Raw genomic sequence first — 19857 nt, 5'->3', positions numbered from 1 at the left:
GGCAAGTGGCGTCCCTTGGCTTGAGGAGGCATCCCGGCCGGGGCTCGGGCCGTGACACCCCAGGTTCCCAGGGAAGGGAGCGAAGCCTCTGGACGGTCTGCCTGAGCTGAAACCTGGGGGCGGGCCCGGGGCTGAGACTCGGTTCCTTCAGTCGGGTCCTGGGGCGGGGGAGCGAGCCCCGCGCGATCTGCCCGCAGCCCCTCAGGTCGAGGGCGCCCACCCCGCCCCCCACCCCCCACCCCCCACCCCCGGGGGGCGGGACGTCACAAAGGCCCGCGGTCCCCATGGCAACCCGCGGAACGCCGCGGCGCAAGGCTGGGCACCCCCGCCCTGCGCACAGTCGGCAGCACTGCTCTGCCCGCTCCAGGACGAAGGGCAAGTGGGCGCGGGGAGGCGGGCTGGGGGGACGGAGGACTAGGGTAGTGTGGCGGAGGTGGGCAGGCGGGCGCGGGTGGGGGTCGGTTGGGGGCAAGTGGGCCTGGGGCCGGGGGAGTGTAGGGGGTCTCGGAGGCGAGGAGGGTGTAGGTCTGGGTAGGAGGGCCAGGACAGGAGGCTTCTTTGGAGGAGTTCACCAGCAGCCCCTCTGCCTTTTCCACCTGAGAGATGGTGGGCATCTGGAAACACCTCTGACCCGTAGCCAGGTCTGGAGCTAGAGTTCCCTCCAGAGGCAGCTTGAATCTGCCCCAGGCTCCGGCCACCACAGGACTTAGGGCAGGAGTCCTGGGTCCTGGTCTCTGTTGCACCTCAGCCCAGATACCCTGTCTGTAGTGTCCAGGACCAGGGTGTGCCGCCTCTGCCCAGGAAGGTCAAGGCCTGGCATTTGGGGAGGGAGACCAACTTGGGTCCCAACCTCACTCTGCCCCTTAGCAGAGCAGCCTTGGGCGAGTCACTCAGCCTCTCAGCTCCCGTTTGGAATTCACCCAACCCCTGAAGCCACTGAGTCTGCCTCACTGCCCTTGGGGGTGGCTGGTCCCTTCTCCAAGGAGGCCCAGCCTTGTGGTCAGGGCCTGCCAGCCTGGGAGCACAGCTATGCCCAGCTGTGGGGTGCACTGGCCCCTCCCACAGACACTCAGAGCTGGGAACCCAGGTTGGGGAGGGGTGCAGAAGGACACTCAGGCTCTGGGGTCTACGGCTGGGCTGGAAGCCGGATTGAGAGCAAGCTACGAACTGTTCTAGCTTCAGGCACCCCATCTGTGAGGCAGGGTAACCATTCAGAGGCTTTTCTCATGGACTCAGTGAGCTCATGGAGGTCCTGAGGCCCCAGGACACAGCAGGGCTCGGTAACCAGGAACTGGCATGCTTACTTCTCAGAGCTGAGGCCGGCAGCCACCCTGCCTCCTGGGCTTGGCCCCGGTCGTCTGCTCTGCGCCTGTAGTGGGGCGTGGAAGGTGTGCAGGACAGGGGTGTCCCCAGCTGGGGTCTGGTGCTGCTCAGACAGGATCACACTGAATCCTGTCAACAGCTCCAGGGAGCGGCGTGACCCCATTTCAGACACGGCTGCACAGCTCGGCAGTGGCTGGGCTTCCCGCACGGGCCATCCTGGCCCAGAGCCCCCGTCCCAGCCCTGCCCTGTGTCATCACAAACGACCATCAGTAGAGTGTCGTGTCGGCCCCGCGGTGTCCGCTTTTTTCTAGATCTGCAGCCTGCTCACCCGGCCCTCCAAGCAGCCGCTTTCCAGAGAGACGAGCCCTCCCCACAAAGTCCTCCCCGCTCCCCCCCCAGCAGGCTAGAGGGCCCAGCATGGGGGCCAGTGGGCCTGAAGTCACCCCCACACAAACACTGCCCCGAGTGAGCCCCTGGGTGGGTGGCAGAGGCCAGTCTGACCATCCCGCTCATACCCTGCCCTCCACCCGCTGCTCCCAGACCATGAACTTGCAGGTGACAGGCCTGGACCCGGACGGAATGAAGCTGGACGGCCCTCAGTGCTTCCTGGACCAGGAGGAGGCGGAGGAGGCGGAGGAGGCGGAGGAGGCCGAGGGTCGGCAGCTGCTGGAGCCCGAGACGTGGCGGGCCTACGCGGAGCGCCGCAACGCTCTGCGCAAGTTCCTGACCTCGGCCCTGAGCCCCCAGCTGCTCAAGCGCCACCACGCCCGCGTGGAGCTCCTCAAGAAGTGCTCCTACCACCTCGAGCTCCTCCCCAAGCACCTGGCCCTGGGCGACCAGAACCCGCGGGTGCTGCCCACCACGTTCCAGTTCATCGACCCGCAGAAGTTCCAGCGCATGAAGAAGGTGGGCGTGGCCCAGACCAAGATCCAGCTGCAGCTGCTTGGGGAGCTGCTGGGGCAGCTAGACCACGGCCGCGCTGAGCTGGACGCCCTGCTCGAGTCACCGGACCCTCAGCCCTTCCTGGCGGGCTGGCGGCTCGTGCAGCAGCGGCTGGCAGACCTGGCGGCCGTCACGGACAGCTTCCTGGCCACGATGGTGCCAGGGCGCCTGCACACCAAACACCGCCTGGTGTCTGACGTCGGCGCCACCAAGATCCCCCACATCCAGCTCATGCTGAGCACCAAGATGCCCGTCACGTTCGACCGCAAGGAGTCGGTGGCCCACCAGGACTGGGTCAGCCTGCGCTGGTTTGTCACCCTCCAGCCGGCCGTGCCAGAGCAGTTTGAGCTGTGCTACGAGCTGCTGGACCCACAGACACAGCAGGAGTGCCTGCAGTGTGGCATCATCCCCGTGGCCGCCTGCACCTTTGACGTCCGAAACCTGCTGCCCAACCGCTCCTACAAGTTCACTATCAAGAGGGTGGAGGGCTACACGCTGGTGTACGAGCCCTGGCTGGACAGCCTCACCCTGCAGACCAGGCCTAGGCCCCCTGAAGGGCCCGCCCCCCCGTAGGCTGGGCAAGCTAGGCCCGGCCCTGACCACACCTTCCTAGAAATGATTTTCTAGTACTTCTCCACTAATAAAGAGGAGTATAAACACACATAGACAATTGAAGAAACAAACCTACTTACTTTTTAAGGGAGGCGGCAGCCACATGAGTGTTTTTCCTGACTCAGCCCAGCCCACCCACAAGTCCCTGGCCCCCCCAGCTCCTGCTTCCTTTTCTAGGGGGAGCCCCAGGCTGGCCTTTCCAGGACACTGACCCCTGGAGCAAGAAGCCTCAGCCCTGGCATGTAGCTGCCACTACCAATGAGGAGAGCTGCTCCAAGGCCTGCCAGGTGGCAGCCCCAGCCCCTCCCACGTCCATCTCCCCCATCCCCATCACAATAACCAGCTGTGACACCTGGGCACAGGTGGCCATCTCTGGCCATCTTTCCTGACTCTTATGCTGGGATTCCTCAAGGGAGGGCAGTACCCCCAAGTCCTGCCCAGACCCCGCTGGGGGCAGTCACGGATAGGCCCTAGTACTATCAGCCCCAGCTTCATCGAGGCCAGGGGGCCCAAGGCCAAGAGGACATTTTATTATTATTTTTTTAATGAAAACAAAAGTACTATCTTCTCCCCAAAAGAAGCTGAAGCACCCCCATTGTGAGGTGGGTGAGGGTCCTAGCAAGGGAGCCTGGTAGGGTAACCCCCCCCCAGATCCACACAAATGCATACCTTCTGTTTGGGGGGGCCTCCCTACAGCCCATCGCCCCTCCCCACCAGCTCCTGGTGTCCAGCCCCAGACGGGCGACCTAGAGAGTCTGTCCTTGCCCACCAGTGTGGTCACGTGCCCCGCAGCTCGGCCAGCAGCTCGCTCACTTCCTGAAGGTGATGCAGTCATCGGCGTCTACCTGCTCCAGCAGCTTGGCCCTTCAGGTCCAGGAGGGACAGCACCGTGTACCCTGGCTACGGCCGAGGAGGACTGTCCACGGGAAAAGGCCCAGAGCCACCCTCAGTACACTGCTAACCAGCTTTCCGTCCACCACCACGCACACCGTGATGGTCACTAGGACAGCAGGCCCCTGAGAAGATAAGGTGTAGCCAGGGCAAGGGGTCAGGAACAGGGCCCCTTCCCCACTGAGAAGCGGTTTGGTGAGGGGGGGACCTTAACTGGGTCAGAAAGGCCCAGCACCACCCACCCCAGCTATGGCCAGTGTCCTCTGCAGGGCTGGTACGGTCTCAGCCTGTGGCTCCCCTCCCAGGCCTCTCCAGCCGCCTATGTGCTGCTGTATGCCACCCAGAGGGTCCAGCCGCACTGTCATGCTATCTGTGGCATCGCGTGGCTGAGGGGCTTCCTCCTGGATGTCCTGCAGGTGGAGTTGTCCCAAGGCTCCCAGGGGTCCAGGGCAGAGTCATCGTGCTTGCTCCACGGAAATGTCCGGAGCAGCAGAGGGTGGGGCATGGCAGACAGAAGTCTGGGGAGGGGAGAAGGGCAGGAGCTGGCCAGGGGACCAGAGATGTGGGTTTGTGCGGGGTCACACTGGTCCAGAGACCCGCACGCTGGGGTGAGGGCTCGCCAAGGGAGCTGCCCGTGCGTCCCGGGGCCTGGCACACCGTCCGGGGGACTTCGGGGTCAGCGCTTCCCTGCCCTGGCCCTGCCTGGCGCCCTCACCGGGTAAGGCGGTGCCACCGCAGGTACCCGGCTGTGGGAGGCTCCGAAGCGCCCTCCCGGTGTGGCCATGGAGGCCGGGGCACAGGTCCGCGTCCGCCCCGCCCCATCGTGCCCGCGCCTTTGTGCCTCGCGGGCCTCTCTCTCAGCTGGACGCGTTCGCTGCCTGGTACACACGGCCGCAGGCTTCAAATCGCGCCCGAGACTTAAAAGCTTGGCCCTCACTGCGACGAGGCCCCGCCCTCCGCCCGCGGCCCCACCTCACAGCTGTCTGACCGCGGTCCAGCCCCGCTTCCTGCGCCGCGCCCTCAGGGCTTCAACGCCTCTTCCTCCCGGAAGCCCTCCCTGACTCCAGGTTGATGAGGGACTGGCTCCCTGCCTCGGGGCATCTGCTCCTCCTCTGTTCTAGCGCTTTTTCGAGAGACACTAGAATTCCCCATGCCTCTGTGGCTGCCCTAGAAGAGAAGTGCCCTTTGGAGCAGGGCTCACCGGGCTGTCGCCACTGCACAGAGGCCATGGGGAAGTTGAATTGCACTGAGAGCGGTTTCCAAGGTCCGAGCTGCCTCGGGAAGGGCTGGGGTCGGGGGCAGAGGTTTCCACAGAAGGCAGGACAAAAATGCACCCTGAGGAGCAGGTGAAGTTCCTCAGTCCTGCAAAGAAATGCACACCCGGGCAGGTTGTCCCAAAGGCCCTGACCTGGGAGCAGGCCTGAGGGTGTGAGGGGGCTGCAGAAATCTGGGTGGAGCACATGACAGCCGCCTGGGGCACCTCCATCACAGCCCTGCACCCCCGCAGGGGTCTTGTCATCTGGATCCCCTCCCAGGGCGCCAGCCCCTGAAGGACACAGGGCTGGGGGTCTGAGTTAGGCAGGGCAGTGGTGGCAGAGAAAAGGCCGCCTTTTCCAGGGAGGCCTCCTTGAGTGTGGGCTGAGGACCCTGTTCCAGTAAAAGACACTGGCTTTTGGTGTATTTTTTTAAAAAAGGGGCTTCCCTGGTGGCGCAGTGGTTAAGAATCCACCTGCCAATGCAGGCGACACGGGTTCGAGCTCTGGTCCAGGAAGATCCCACATGCCGCGGAGCAACTAAGCCCGTGTGCCACAGCTACTGAGCCTGCACTCTAGAGCCCGTGAGCCACAGCTACTGAGCCTGCATGTCACAACTACTGAAGCCCACGTGCCTAGAGCCCATGCTCCGCAACAAGAGAAGCCACCACAATGAGAAGCCCGCGCACCGCAATGAAGACCCAACACAGTCAAAAATAAACAAATAAATAAATTTTTTTAAAAAAATGAAGTGAGCCCCACAGACGGCACCCAGTGTGGTCAGGGATGGCCAAAGACCGAGGAGCAGCCCTAACAGGACTCCCTTCCTGACCCCAAACCTTCCCAGGGACACCAGGTCTCATGCCGGTCCTGGACCCCCCGGGCCGGCATGCTCATGACGGTGCTGAGCATGCGAGCGTCCGTGAAGAACTCCAGGGCAGGTGCCCCCGGGTTCAGCAGGCTCCGGTGGGTGTGTACCATGGTCAGCACCACCACTCACAAGGGTGGGTGCCCTGGGAGGGGGATGGTCACATGGTCAGGCTGGGCTGGGAGGGGGAGGAGGAGGGGGCCCACTTCCCCAGCACCAAGCACCCACCTGGCAGGATCTCCAAGCTGCACACAGAGACCTGGCCCAGGTCCCTCTTCCTCAGCTCCTGCCTCAGCATGCTCACCTGGGGACACACGGCCAGGTCAGGAGGCCCGGGTGAGCTCTCAGTGTGCAGTGAGGGGCCCCAAAAGGACAGCAGCCCCGACAAAAACGGGACCCTGGCCCCCATGCCCTGGGAGGTGAATACCTCAGCCCCTTATACAGAAGGGGAAACTGAGACCGAGGAGGCCCAGCCTGGGGGCACACAGGTCCACCAGGCCATGGGGCGGGGAGGCGGTACCCTGTCCTCCGCCAAGCTTCCCCGCTGGGAGTGGGGCAGGGAGGCTCTCCCGGGCAGCGGGGGCCACCTGGGCACTGCCTACCTGAGCACCGTGGGACACCGCGCAGATGGCCCTCTGCTCCTGGGGGCCCCAGCAGTGGAGCCAGGTGTCATAGACCTCCTGTACCTTCTCAACGACCTGAACGACCTCGGCCGTGTCCAGCCAAGTTGTCGTAGACATGTCGTGCTCCGGACTGCCCGCCACGTGGCAGAAAGTGAGAGGTTAGCGCTGGGGGTGGTGCAGGATCTTGCCACTGGCGTGGATGGGGCTGCCCCCGGCCACGTAGAAGTGGCGGGAGACAAAGCTGACGATGGCCTCGGTGCAGCGGTGGTTCCCGGGCACAGTGACGTGGCTCCTCTCGGCAGCCGTGTGCGTCCCCTCCTGGTAGTGCTGGACCAGGCGGTGCAACAGCGTGGGTCCTGCCGCGGGGCCCCCGTGGCGCGGGAGAGCCTGGGCGCAACCTGCATGCGGTCCCCCGCCAGGACCAGGCAGATGCCGGGCGTGGTGCAGCGTAGCGGGGTGAGCGTCTCTCACTCCAGCGTCTGGGTGGCCTCGTCGATGAGGATGTGGGAGAAGAAGCTGGCGGGCACCCTGAGCTTGCGGGCCTGGGACGCGGTGGCGACCACGATGCAGTGTCGCTCCAGCTCGGCCCACATCGGCACGCGGAAGGCCCGGCAGTCCTTGGTCAGGCAACAGTAGCGCAGCGTGGCCGCGTCTGTCTGGCTCAGTGGGCAGCCCGTGTCCATTACCCAGAGTGGAGTGGCCTTGGGGTGACCGCTGCTGGCGTGGCTGTGGAAATGCTAGGCGATATAGATGTCTGCTGCCCTGTGGGGGGCAGGGAGAAGGAAGGGCATGAGGGACTCAGCAGCTGTCTGCTAAAGCACCTACTGTGCGTCCAGCCCTGAATTCGAACGGACACCAGAATTCAAGCGAGGCTGTCAGACCCCTCCCTGCACTGGCCCCCACGGGGCTCAAATGTCAGCAGAGGGGACAGACCCAGAGAAACAGGAAGGTCGGAGCCTGAGGAGAAGTGGGCAATAGCAGGGCATCTGGGTGGTGGGGGAGGAGGTGAGGGAGGAAGAGAAGGGCACAGTGGGGGCCAGGCAGCTGGGGTGGCTGGAGACTGGGGATGACCCTGAGCCGTGGGGGCGCAGCAGGATCTGGCGCTGCCCCTCAGGGGTAGGGGGCTCAGCAGGAGCACATCCAGGGCCTCGCCCCCCAGCCCCTCAGACGCCCGGAACCCGCGCACCTGGAGGCCACGCCGGAGCCCTGCCTCGCTTGGGCCCCTGGGCCCCCAGGCCTGCTGGGACTCAGCCCCGGGCAGAGATGGGGAGACCCTGAGCCTGAGCAGCTGCCGGTGTTGGAGAACTGAGACGGTTTTGGCCAAATGGAACTTCACAGTAGAGTGAAGAATCTGTTTCTTCAAAAAACACCCAAGTCTCGCCCCAGGAAATGATGGGCGGGCCAAGCCACACCCCTGCCCACCATCCTGCCTGGCCCAGGGCCTCTATGGAGGCACCCACAGCCCAAGTGGAGACCGGGCAATGGGGCTGAAGCACAGGTGTCCCCTGTCCTCAGCCCAGCACTGACGACTGTCGGGGGGAGTCCCGAGGATGAGTGACTGGGACTGGCCCCAGGGGCTGTGCTGCCCGCCCGGCCCAGCCCCCATCCGCTGATGCGCTGGAACTCGCCGCCCACGCCTCCAGTGACCCCAGGAACAAGCCAGAGCCCCGGACCCCAGGTGCCCCTCTTGTCTTGGGGTGAGGCCATCACAGCCGCGTGTGCCCAGCCCGGTGAGCAGGTGGTGGGCATGCCTGAGTGGCTCTGGCTCACCTGTCGGTGTGCGTACAGATGAGCACCTTGGTGTGGGGCTGGCGGGCGACCTCCAGGGAGGCCATGGCCAGTGCATAGGTCTTGCCCGTGCCAAAGGGGCCGCAAATCGGCAGCGGGGCGATGGGCTGCGTGCCCCCTGGGCTGGTCCCCATGGTGACCGCCACTGGCAGCTTCTGCCTGCTGTTGCCTGGCAGGGCGGGTAGAACGGGCGGAGGGCAGGGCACAGGCCAGCGGGTTGGGCAGCACCAGCTGCTCCTCGGGCAGTGCGTCCATGGCCTGGTGCCAGTGGAGGAAGGCCAGCGGGTCCATCTGGAACTGGACTTCTAAGATCCGCCTGGTCTCGGGCTGCAGCCCCAGGGATGCGCAGTAGTGGGTGGGCGGCAGCAGCCACGGCGCCTGCTCCGAGCTGGCCCGGTTCTCCACGGGGGCCTCAAGCACCCTGAGGTCAGGCGCAGGCACAGGGGCCACGAGGGCTGTGCTGACCGCTCAGCCCAGCAGAAAGCCCTTGTCCGTGTCTGGCACCAGGGAGGGGATGGGCACCTGCGCGTACAGCGCTCCTGGTGGCGGGAAGAGGATGCCCAGGGCTGGCGTCTCCAGCGCCGTCTTCAGGGATACCGGCCCGAAGGTTCAGCCTGGTGGGGAGGTCACGGGTCAGCTGACCAGAGCCGTGGCCTGGCTGGCCCTCCACGGCCCCGGCCCGCTCGCCGGCCCCACCCACTCGGCCACCAGTTGCTGCAGAGCCGCCTCCTCCTCGTGGAGACGCTGGTGCAGCCTCTGCCGGTAGCTGGCGGCGGAGATGGGCCCGGGTCGGGGCCGCCGGGACAGAGCTCCAGGCCCAGAGCAGGCACCTTGTACTTGGCCGTCCTCTCCACGCCAGGCCCCACGTGGCAGTTGCCAGCATGCCAGGCTCCAGCTCCTCCGGAAGCCCAGGCACTGGCGTCCCCCAGAGCCCCCAGGAGTGCGCCTGGCCCAGCTGCAGCTCCAGCTTCCTCAGCAGCACTGGCCAGGGGCAGAAGTGGAAGACCACCCATTGCTGGATGGTGCCGAAGCAAGAGCTCTGCACACGCACCCCAACCCGGAACTGGGCTGGGGAGCCAGACGTGCAGAAGCGCTTCCCCAGCATGAAGACCCGGCCCGGAGAGAGGCTGGGGGCCGCCAGTGAGAAGTCTGCTCCCGGCGCCTGCTTGAGCAGGGCCACGTGTAGCAGGGGTGCCTGGGGGAGAAGACGATGGTGAGGTGACCCCTGGACCCTGTCCCAGCCATCAGGGTCCAGGCTGGTGCACAGACCACTCCCTCCCCTCCTGCTTCCGGGCTGTGACACCAGCAGGGTCCTTGGCCTCTTTGAACCTCTGAACCTCGGGGCTCCCTCTGCAAAACGGGGTCACTGAGCCCCTGTGGACGCTGAGCGAGGTGGTGGTGCTGCGTGGGGCCCTCAGGGTGACCAGCCTGGCCCCTCCTTCTCTGCACCAGACACCCCCCAGAATCACCCCGCGGGGCAGCCTAATCACAGCCTCAGGAGAGGCTACTGCAGAGCCCAGACCCCAGCTGACCCACCCCCGGCTGTGCTGACCCCTCACCTCGGAGTGGACAGTGAAGGTCCAGGCGTGCTGAGTTTGCTTCTCCTGGACCTGATGCGCCAGGGGCTGGCTGAAGTGCATAGATACGCCTTCAGCGGCCTCAGCCAGCCACACAGGGAAGGCTGGCCCCAGCCCTGCCCCCACGCACTCTCTTGGCCTCCACTTACCAGCAGGACCTCACTGCGGCTCTGCTGGTATTCGGCCAGCGGCCGGGCCTGGTAAGGCAGCAGCCCCTCCCGCCAGGCTGTGTGCTCCCTCAGCGCCACGGTCCCGGCGCGCTGGGTCCACTCTTGCAGCTCCTGCTCTGAATGCACCTTGGTGCACATGTCCCCGAACTCACAGAGGTTGGGCCTGGGGGGCGGGGGAGGGGGGCAAGAATAAATTCCGCAAGACGGCGCTTGGCACAAGCGGCTTCCCTAGACCTCCCTTCCCCACCCCTCAGAGGCTGGGGAGGTGCTGGCCACACAGAGGGGACAGGGGGAACCCTGGTTCAAGCTGAAGGTGGCGCATCCCGCCGCCCCATCCTCACCTCGGGCAGAGCTCCAGCATGGAAAGCCCGGCAGGCAGGCTGCGGTGCTTCCAGGGCACAGCCATGTCTAAGGCCAGCATCTGTGTATGCTCCAGGGGGGAACAGTGGTTCTTGAAGGCCTTCCGGGAGCCGCAGGTGGCCTGGCAGGCGGGGCAGTACAGCTGGACGCCGGGGGGCTGGCCGTGGGGGTGTGTGTGCCCATCCCCAGTGAGGGCGCGGCGTGAGCATCTCCCTGTGATGGAGACTCAGCTCCTCAGCCTCCCACACGGCCACCTCCATGGCGCTGTGGTCGCCCTGCCCGCACAGCCACCCGCGCCCCACCAACTTGCAGAAGGCCAGCGGCTGGTCGTGCGGGAGACGTGGCCACACCTCCACACCGTGCGGCTTCCGGCGGCCCTGGTGCTCACGTGGGAAAGGAGAGAGGGGCAGGCTCCGTGCCTGGGGCAGCAGCCCCGGGAGCCCAGGGGGCTGAGGCGTGGCGGGCAGCGCTGGAAGCAGAGAGAGCAAAGCTGCAGGAAGCGGCCCCCCACTCGGCGCGGATGGCCTCGGCCAGGTGCGCAGCTCACCCCGGGCCCCGCTGCCCCGCACCCGGGTCTTCAGCCCCAGACGGCTGCCGCAGTGCTCACGCTCAAAGGTCCAGACCAGCGCCCCCTCGGGGCTCCTGGCAAAGGGGCGCTGGTTGGGGTGGCGCCGGCAGCCGAGCCCCGGCTGTAGGAGCGGCAGACCTGGCCGCGTGAGCCGCGGGATCGTGGGCGGGCGGTCTGCCTCACACCGCACCCTGCTCCTGGCGGCTGGCTTCAGGCGGGCCAGCGGGATCTCTTGGGGCAGCTGTGCTCCACCCTGCTCAGGAGGTAGGTCTTTTCCATCAAGCCGCTGGGTGCAGCGGAAGCAGCCGGGACACAGGTCCACCTGGGCGCACAGGCCGGCCAGAGGTAGCTCCTCGGTGGTTTTGCGACCCTGGCAGTGCCGTCTCTGATGCTGGCCTGGCTCTGTGGGGTGGAATCTGAGGCCCAGCTGGTCCTCTGGGCTGTTCACCTGCGATGAGAAATCTGGGACAAGAGGACTGAAGAGCCAGGTCAGCGGGACCATGCACACCGGGCCGGGGCTCGGGCGCACTCCGCCCCTCCCCCGGGCAAGGGAACTGACGGCGACACAAAGATGACGTTGTAAAAGGAAATGGGGGGCTTCCCTGGTGGCGCAGTGGTTGAGAATCTGCCTGCCAATGCAGGGGACACGGGTTCGAGCCCTGGTCTGGGAGGATCCCACATGCCGCGGAGCAACTGAGCCCGTGCGCCACAACTACTGAGCCTGCGCGTCTGGAGCCTGTGCTCCGCAACAGGAGAGGCCACGATGGTGGGAGGCCCGCGCACCGCGATGAAGAGTGGCCCCCGCTTGCCGCAGCTAGAGGAAGCCCTCGCAAGGAAGCGAAGACCCAAACACAGCCAAATAAATAAATAAATAATAATCAAAGGTGCTAATAATTTAAAAAAAAAAAAAAAAAAGGAAATGGGGCGTCAGCCCTGAGTCCGAGAACCCGCCGCTCCAAAGCGAAAACTTGAGTCCACCTCCAGGAGAGGCCAGCGGTGCGACCCCAGCCCGGGTTGATGTCCATAAACGGGGGCGGCGGGAGCCAGGTCAGGACCAGAGTCCGGAGGTCGCTGACTCTCCCCTGAGCGATTGTGCCCCTGGGTGACTCAAACCTCTGAGTGTGGAAATTACCTCATGCCCCCCACTCCACCGCCCCCTCCCCTGGTCCCAGGGCCGCCCCCAGACCACAGTGGTCTCTCTGCCCCTGGGGTTGCCCCGCGATCCCTCCGCTGGTCCACGGTGGGAGAGCCCCTGGGTCTCAGCAGAATTCCAGTCAGGCCCCGCCGGGGTCCCCGGAGGGCAGGGAGAGTGTGACCCTGGGCAGTTTGCTAAAAGGGCTGCAGGTTTGCGGGGAGAGAAACCCAGAAAAACAGAGCATGTGGAAAGGTGCTCCCAGCAGAGCTGGTGGGCGGCCCCCGCCCAGGAAGGGGCCCTTTCCTCAATGGCACCAGCCAGCCTGGGTGGGAGGGGACCTGCCCTCTAACCCGGGGAGACTCTGAGATTATATCTACCCCCCTAAAATGCACCAAAGATGTCTGGCCTGTGCCAGACATCACCCACCATTACTTGCCGTGACCTCATCCAGCCTCACCTCCTAGATTGTAGAGCTGCCTGGACAAGGGGAGGGCCGGCCGTGTAACCAGCAGATACGGGGACGTGTCAGGGACCCCGTGCTCCTCCTGGCTCTCCTGGGAGACACCGGAGTCAGACGCATCTCCCAGCTCCACCAGAGACCCCCAGACTGTGCCGCCAGTTAACCACTCCCACCGTGCGGTAATAGGCAGTGAGACGAAGTGGTTATGACTGTTTTAAGCCACCATCTTTCGGGGTGATGTCTTGCACAGCAACAGATGACTGACATACCAACACCCGCCCTCCCACAGAAAGCCCATCCACGTCCACCCATGTGGGCGTCCTGTTGGGAGGGGCAGCAATGGAAGATTTCCATTAAGTCAGGAAGTTGGCTGAGTGCCATGAATTGTCACGTCAGGAGCCTCAACGTATACAAACATCCAGCTAGAGGAAAACGTTCCAAAAATAACAGCAGAAACAGAAGACCTGAGGATGAGCCTAACAATAAATATGCAAGAGAACCAAAAAGTTCCCGAGAGCCACAGTAGAACACCTCTGACAGTGGGATGGATAAAGAGATGTAACATGACTGCTGATGTCCATCCTTCCTAAATGGATCTAAGAGTTTAATGCAATTCCAATAAAAATGCTGAGACGAATTAGAGGGCAGATAAGCTAATTTTATTTTTTTATTTTTATTTTTTTAGTATTTATTTATTTATTTATTCTGGCTGCTCTGGGTCTTAGTTGTGGCATGCATGCGGGATCCAGTTCCCTGACCAGGGATCAAACCCGGGCCCCCTGCATTGGGAGCTCAGAGTCTTACCCACAGGACCACCAGGGAAGTCCCTGATAAGCTGATTTTAAAGTTCATTTGGAAAAGCACAACATAAACACGCAAGAATAGGCAGGAAAACTATTACAAAGACGAGAACTAGGAAATTGAAGGAGAGAGAACACTCCCAAATTCAGCATTATCCTGATACCAAAGCCAGATAAGGACACCACAGGAAAAGAAAATTACAGACCAGTAATACCCCTGATGAATATAGATGCAAGAATTCTCAACAAGATATTAGCAAACTGAATTCAACAGCACATTTAAAATGCTGGGCTTATAGAAGGGCTGTACCGCAGCATAACAAAGGCCGTATGTGACAAACCCACACTTAACTCGATGGTGAAAAGTGAAAAGTCTTTCCTTTTAAGATCAGGAACAAGAGAGGGATGCCCACACTCGCCGTTTCTTTTATTTATTTATTTATTTATTTATTTATTTATTTATTTATTTATTTATTTTTGGCTGTGTCGGGTCTTCGTTGCTGCGCGCAGCTTTCTCTAGTTGTGGCGAGCGGGGGCTACTCCTCGTTGCGGTGCGCGGGCTTCTCATTGCAGTGGCTTCTCTTGTTGCAGAGCACGGGCTCTAGGCACGTGGGCTTCGGTAGTTGTGGCTTGTGGGCTCTACAGCACAGGCTCAGTAGTTGTGGCACACGGACTTAGTTGCTCCGCGGCATGTAGGATCTTCCCGGACCAGGGCTCGAACCCGTGTCCCCTGCGTTGGCAGGCGGATTCTTAATCACTGCACCATCAGGAAAGCCCACACTCGCTGTTTCTATTCAACAGAGTACTGGGGGGCTAAGTCCTTGGCCTCTTCAGCCCCTTCCCCTCCTCATCAAGCAGGCATCACACACGGTATCCTGGACCCCTCCTCTCTCCCTACACCCATCAGCAAATTGATCCAGAACCAGATGCCGCGTCCAAGTCTAGAATCCTAAGCAGCCTCCCAGCTGGGTCCCTTCATCCACATCCCTCTCTGCTAGGAACACAGCCGTCCTTTCAAAACTCTGCTCAGGAATAAATGCAGAGGTCTAGGAAAGGACAGTGTATGCAGCCATCATAGTGGTAAGTGAAGCAGGACGTCCGTGTGGTCTCAAATTATCTCCCCAAGCTACCTACTAATTACAAAGGGAAAGCCATCAGAGGTACAGAAGCCATCAGTGTCCCCAGAGACAGGACCCCAGAGACAGGACAGCCTGACTTCATGAGCCCCAGGCATGACGCACCGCGGGGGACACAGCCTCAAAAATGCAGCCCTCAACCAATCACGAGGAAGCATCACACAGACGCTGCAAACGCCTCTCAGGATGTCCAGGTCGTGAATGACAAAGACTGAGGCCCAGAGTGGAGAGATGGGGAGGTACAGACCTGACTGTACCTCGGGCTCCAGAGGGGATGTCGGTCAGGAAGACCTGTGTACCCATCTGTGAAATTATTAGACAGTTACCATCTGAGTGTGGGCTGGGCAAAGGTATAATCACTGCAACAATGCTGAACTCCCTGGTTTAATAATGAAGTGTGTGGGGTCAAGGGCATGGCATCTGCAACTTACTCTCAAACGGTTCAGAAATAAAAGTTTATGCATGTGACAAACCACATGGGACAAAATGGAAGCAACTGGTGAATCTAGATAGAGCATATAGTTCTTTGCACAGTTTTTGCAACTTCTGTGTACATTTGAAATTACGTTAAATTAAAAAGTAAACAAAGCATCTGCTAACACTCCGGTAAAGCCGGACTTCCTCACCCAGCCTATTTCCAAGTGGGTAAAGCTCTTCCTCGCCATAGCCTGAAACCCCTGGAAAAGCCCCCGATAGCCTCCCCAGTATCACCGTGGGTGGGGAGGCCCAGCCTGGAGCCCAGGCCTTTTTACCTGTGACAGGGGGGTCTGGTCCTCAGCTGGTGGTCCCAGCAGCCTCTGGTTACACCCACCCCAGCAGAGCTTTTAAGGGCCATCAAGGACCCTTCCAAGGTCACACCCAGGGACCCTCCCAGCTGGTGGGAAGGTCACACCTGGCCCTGGGCAAGCAGGTTGTTGTGTCTGTGGGTGGGAGGGTCCCAGATCTCCTCAGCATCCCAGGAGGGTCCCAGCTTAGCCTGTGGGGAGGGGCGCAGCCGTGAGGACCTCTTAGAATCGTCCTTCCCTGTGGGGTCACGGGGAGAGGGCCCCATCCCACTGCAGATGGGGATGGGGTGGGGGATCCGACCACGAGGTCTCACCCCAGGAAGGGTCGGCACCGCGGCTCACCCCAGCCACGTGCTCTCTGTCCTGACTCCACGACGCCTCTTCGCGGCGGGTTCTCACCTCCACCCTGAACCTTGCCTGGAGCCCCAGACCAGCCCCCGGGCAGAGGGTGACCCTGGGGAAGATGCTCTCCCCGGGGGAGGAGCCGTGGGGGGCCCCCCACGCTGCCGCTGCCCAGATCAGACCCCTCCCTCACCTGAGGCCTGACCGCTCCTCTGAGGCAGCACCTTGTGGGCTGGTCAGCTCCTCGCCTGTCCCTTGGTGGCCCACTCCCCCACTCTTGCGGATGACCCGAGGGAGGGGCCTCATCAGGACTGAGGAAGGTGGGGTGGGCGGGGCGCTTCCCAAGCCCGGAGGACAGTCTGCACGGGCAGCAAAGCGGGGGCTCTCCTGTCCGGGGTCAGCTGATCTGGAGGGGCTGCAGCCCCGGCTGACCTGGCCCTCCCCCGCCCCGTCCCCAACCACGGGGACTCAAGACCAAGGCCAGCACGCACCGTCCACCGAGATCGGGCTTCCAGTCAGGGCCTCGAGGCCAGAGCCCACGTCCTCTCTGGAAACACAGGCTCCTGAGGCCAGAGGTTAGCGTCCACACTCCTGACCTCTGGGTCTCGAACCTCAGCGTGCAGCCCGCCTGCCACCGCCCAGGGGAGGTCCACTCCTGGCTGCGCGGCCCATCTGGTGCCTCCAGGACCTGCAGCTGTAGGAGGGGATTGGTCTTCGTGGCAGATGCTGGGTTGCTGGGATCCAGAACATGTGGAGCGCCAGACAGAGCCACTGCCGGTGTCAGGAGAGCATTGGACGGAGGGACGGGAGGGTCTGGGATGACCCACCCCTGTACCTGCGGTCAACTGGTCTTAAAAAGGGCACCAAACCAGGGAAAGGGCAGCCTTCCCAACTGATGGTGCTCAAACAAATGGATAAACGGAGGGAAAAATGTAGGGAAAATGAGCCTCTGGCCCAGTCTCACCCTGCACAAAAATTAACTCAAAAGGGATCATCTGAATGTCAAAGCTAAACCACAAAGGTTTTAGAAGAAAACAGAAGAAATCTTCACAGCCTTGGGGTAGGCAAATATTTCTTTAAAATATATGAAAAGCACAAAAAAGTTGATAAACTGGATTTCATAAATATCAAAAATTTCTTCTCTTCAAAAGATGCCAGTGAGAAAAAAGAAAAGGCAAGCCATTGACTGAAAGAAAATATTCAAAATACACATATCTGATGACGAACTGTATTCTTTTAATCTTAAAACTCAGTAATTTTGGGACTTCCCTGGTGGTCCAGTGGTTAAGACTCCACGCTTCCACTGCAGGGGGCGCAGGTTCAATCCCTGGTCGGGGAACAAAGATCCCACATGCCGCGTGGTGTGGCCCCCCCCCCCACCAAAAAAAGCCCAGTTTTCTTAAAATGAACAAAATATTTGGACAGACACTTCACATAGAAAAATATACAAATGACCAAAAAGCACATTAGAAAGGTGCTCAAGTCACTGGTCACCAGGGAAATGAACATGAAAACCCAACGAGATACCACTTAGAACCCTTAGAAAGATTGGCAATACCTTCTGAAAGTACTGCTTTTACAACACGTGATGCACTCTGAACTTTCTATTCTATTCTGTTCTACTATGTTCCATTCTGTTCTACTGTAGTCTGTCTATCGTATTCATGTTTAAGAAAACACGATCTTCTAAAGTGATTTCACAAACACTAAACGTGTTACCACCTGTTAGAAAAACAATAACCAAGAAGCTATATCAACTATTAACCTAGTAACCTAACCTTAAAGTATATAAAGGACCCAATTTGATTTATAGGTTTAGTGGAATCCCAATCAAAATCCCAGCAAGCCATTTTGTGGATGTCAACAAACCGAATATAAGGTTTATGTGGAGAAAACTCAAAAGGCCCAGAACAGCCAACAAAACATTGAAGGAGAAGAACAAAGTTGTAGCACTGACTACCCGACTTCAAGACTCACTGTAAAGCTACAGGAATCAAGACAGTGGGTACCGGTGAAAGAACAGACAAACAGATCAACGGAACAGAGCAGAGAGGCCAGAAGTAGATCTCCATAAATATAGTCAAGCGATCTTTGTCAAAGGGAGCAAATGCAATACAATGGAGAAGAGACAGTCTCTTCAACAAATAGTGTTGGAACAACTGGACATCCATCCACAAGCAAAAGATGAATCAAAAGAACTCTTAAAGCTCAACAATGAGAAAAGGAAAATCATGGTTTAAAAAATGGGCAAAAGACCTTAACAGACGTCCTCGCCAAAGAAGATATACAGATGGCAAATAAGCACACGAAAAGATGTCCCCATCACATGTCATCAGGGAAATGCAAATTTAAGCAATGAGATACCATGACACACCTATTAGAATGGCCAAAATCCAGAGCACTGACAACACCAGACGCTGGTGAGGATGTGGAGCAACAGGAACTCTCATTCGTTGCTGGTGGAAACGCAAAACGTTGCAGTCACTTAGGTGGTTTCTTAGTGGTTTCTCACAAAACTAAATATACTCTTATCATAGGATTTAGCAATCATGCTCCATGTTACTTACCCAAAGAAGTTGAAAACTCACGTCCACACAAAAACCTGCACACAGATGTTTATAGCAGCTGTATTCATAGTTGCCCAAACTCAGAAACAACCAGGATGCCCTTCAGCAGGTGACGGATAAATAAACTGTGGTCCATTCAGACAGTGGAATATTATTCAGCACTAATTGAAATGAGGTATCAAGCTGTGAAAAGATGTGGAGGAACCTTAAATGCATTTTACTAAGTGAAAGAAACCAATCTGAAAAGGCTACAGACTGCATGATTCCAACTCTATGACATTCTAGAAAAGACAAAACTATGGAGACAGTAGAAAGATCAGGGGTTGCCAGGGGTTGGGGGGAGGGGTTGGGGGCAGAGCAGGATGTTTAGGGCAGTGAAACTACTCTGTATGATACTGTAAAGGTGGATACACGTCATCATACATTTGTCCAAACCCGTAGAACGTACACCACCAAGAGTGGGCCCTGATGTAATTTCGGACTCTGGGTGATGATGACGTATCCACGTAGGCTCATTGGCTTTAACAAATATCCCACTGTTGTGGGTTGTTGAGGACGCTGCGCCAGCTGGAGGGGGATGGGGGATGGGGGATGGGGGATGGGAAATCTCTGTATTTTCCACCCAACTTTGCTGGGAACCTAAAATAGATAAATAAATAAATAAAAATAATAAATACATAATAAATTTTTTTTAATTAATTTATTTATTTTTTAATTTTTGGCTGTGTTGGGTCTTCGTTTCTGTGCAAGGGCTTTCTCTAGTTGCGGCAAGCGGGGGCCACTCTTCATCACGGTGCGCGGGCCTCTGACTATCGCGGCCTCTCTTGTTGCAGAGCACAGGCTCCAGACGCGCAGGCTCAGTAGTTGTGGCTCACGGGCTTAGTTGCTCCGCGGCATGTGGGATCTTCCCAGACCAGGGCTCGAACCCATGTCCCCTGCATTGGCAGGCAGATTCTCAACCACTGCACCACCAGGGAAGCCCCATAATAAATTTTAAAGTATTTTATTTAAGGGATGTCAAACCAACGCACCAACCAAGAGGGAGATTGTAAGTCATCTCGCTCAGAAACCGATGGATCAAGCTGAACAAAAAACAAACACAAATAATGAAATGCCAAACAGCACAGTTAAGAACTTGATCCAATAGATGCGAAACTCACCCAGCCAAGAGAAAATACACATTTTGTTTTCAAGCACACGTGGCCATTTACAAGAATCGATGTTGTATGGGCACCCGCTGGCGGATACATGTCATCACGTATGGGTGCTGGTGCCCCCGAGACGGAGGACCTCAGGCTGGGCTGTGTGGGGGCTGGAGGGACACTGGGAGATGGAGACCACGTGGGAGAGGGCGGGGTCCCTCTTGAGGACATCTGGCATCTGGCCCCACCCCCCGGGCCTGTCTGGTGAGCCCTGCTGCGAACAGATGGCCCCTGCCCCCTTGGGTTCCTGTGCCACTCTGCCCACAAGGAGTGCTCAGCCACACTGGGCAGGAATTCGCTTGACGTGGACAGTGCCCTCGTGCCCCAGCCCCTGGGAGGGGACGGGTCCTTCTGTCCGCCTCCGGCTGTGCTAAGAGGCTACACCTGCACCCATGACTCTCTTCAGTATGCTTTCAATGATCAAAGAACCGGTTTTTGAGGGTGTTATGCAAAT

General features: G+C 59.6%; 2 protein-coding genes across 2 annotated transcripts; one reads left to right on the top strand and one right to left on the bottom strand.

The window, feature by feature from the left end:
* Positions 1-1867: 1867 nt before the first annotated feature.
* On the top strand, positions 1868-2839 carry FNDC11 (fibronectin type III domain containing 11). The gene has a single exon (XM_061210099.1). The coding sequence runs from the start codon at positions 1868-1870 to the stop codon at positions 2837-2839; it is 972 nt and encodes a 323-aa protein (XP_061066082.1).
* Positions 2840-3655: 816 nt separating this feature from the next.
* On the bottom strand, positions 3656-19581 carry HELZ2 (helicase with zinc finger 2). The gene is given in 31 exon segments (XM_061208874.1): positions 3656-3694; positions 3841-3894; positions 4012-4179; positions 4485-4667; positions 4971-5131; positions 5178-5315; positions 5862-6035; positions 6119-6194; positions 6493-6896; positions 6899-7275; positions 8284-8493; positions 8495-8955; positions 8998-9089; positions 9092-9190; positions 9193-9496; positions 9861-9959; positions 10028-10211; positions 10390-10605; positions 10607-10731; positions 10797-10918; positions 10921-10941; positions 10944-11210; positions 11213-11252; positions 11254-11438; positions 12569-12665; positions 15400-15530; positions 15607-15746; positions 15828-15993; positions 16126-16181; positions 16231-16368; positions 19460-19581. Coding segments are annotated over 31 exon segments (5049 nt in total).
* Between the last annotated feature and the right edge of the window lie 276 nt (positions 19582-19857).

Source organism: Eubalaena glacialis, chromosome 13 (genome assembly GCF_028564815.1).
Source record: "Eubalaena glacialis isolate mEubGla1 chromosome 13, mEubGla1.1.hap2.+ XY, whole genome shotgun sequence".
NCBI lineage: Eukaryota > Metazoa > Chordata > Mammalia > Artiodactyla > Balaenidae > Eubalaena > Eubalaena glacialis.
The sequence above is the reverse complement of the archived record's forward strand: the minus strand, read 5'-3'. Positions and strand labels throughout refer to the sequence as shown.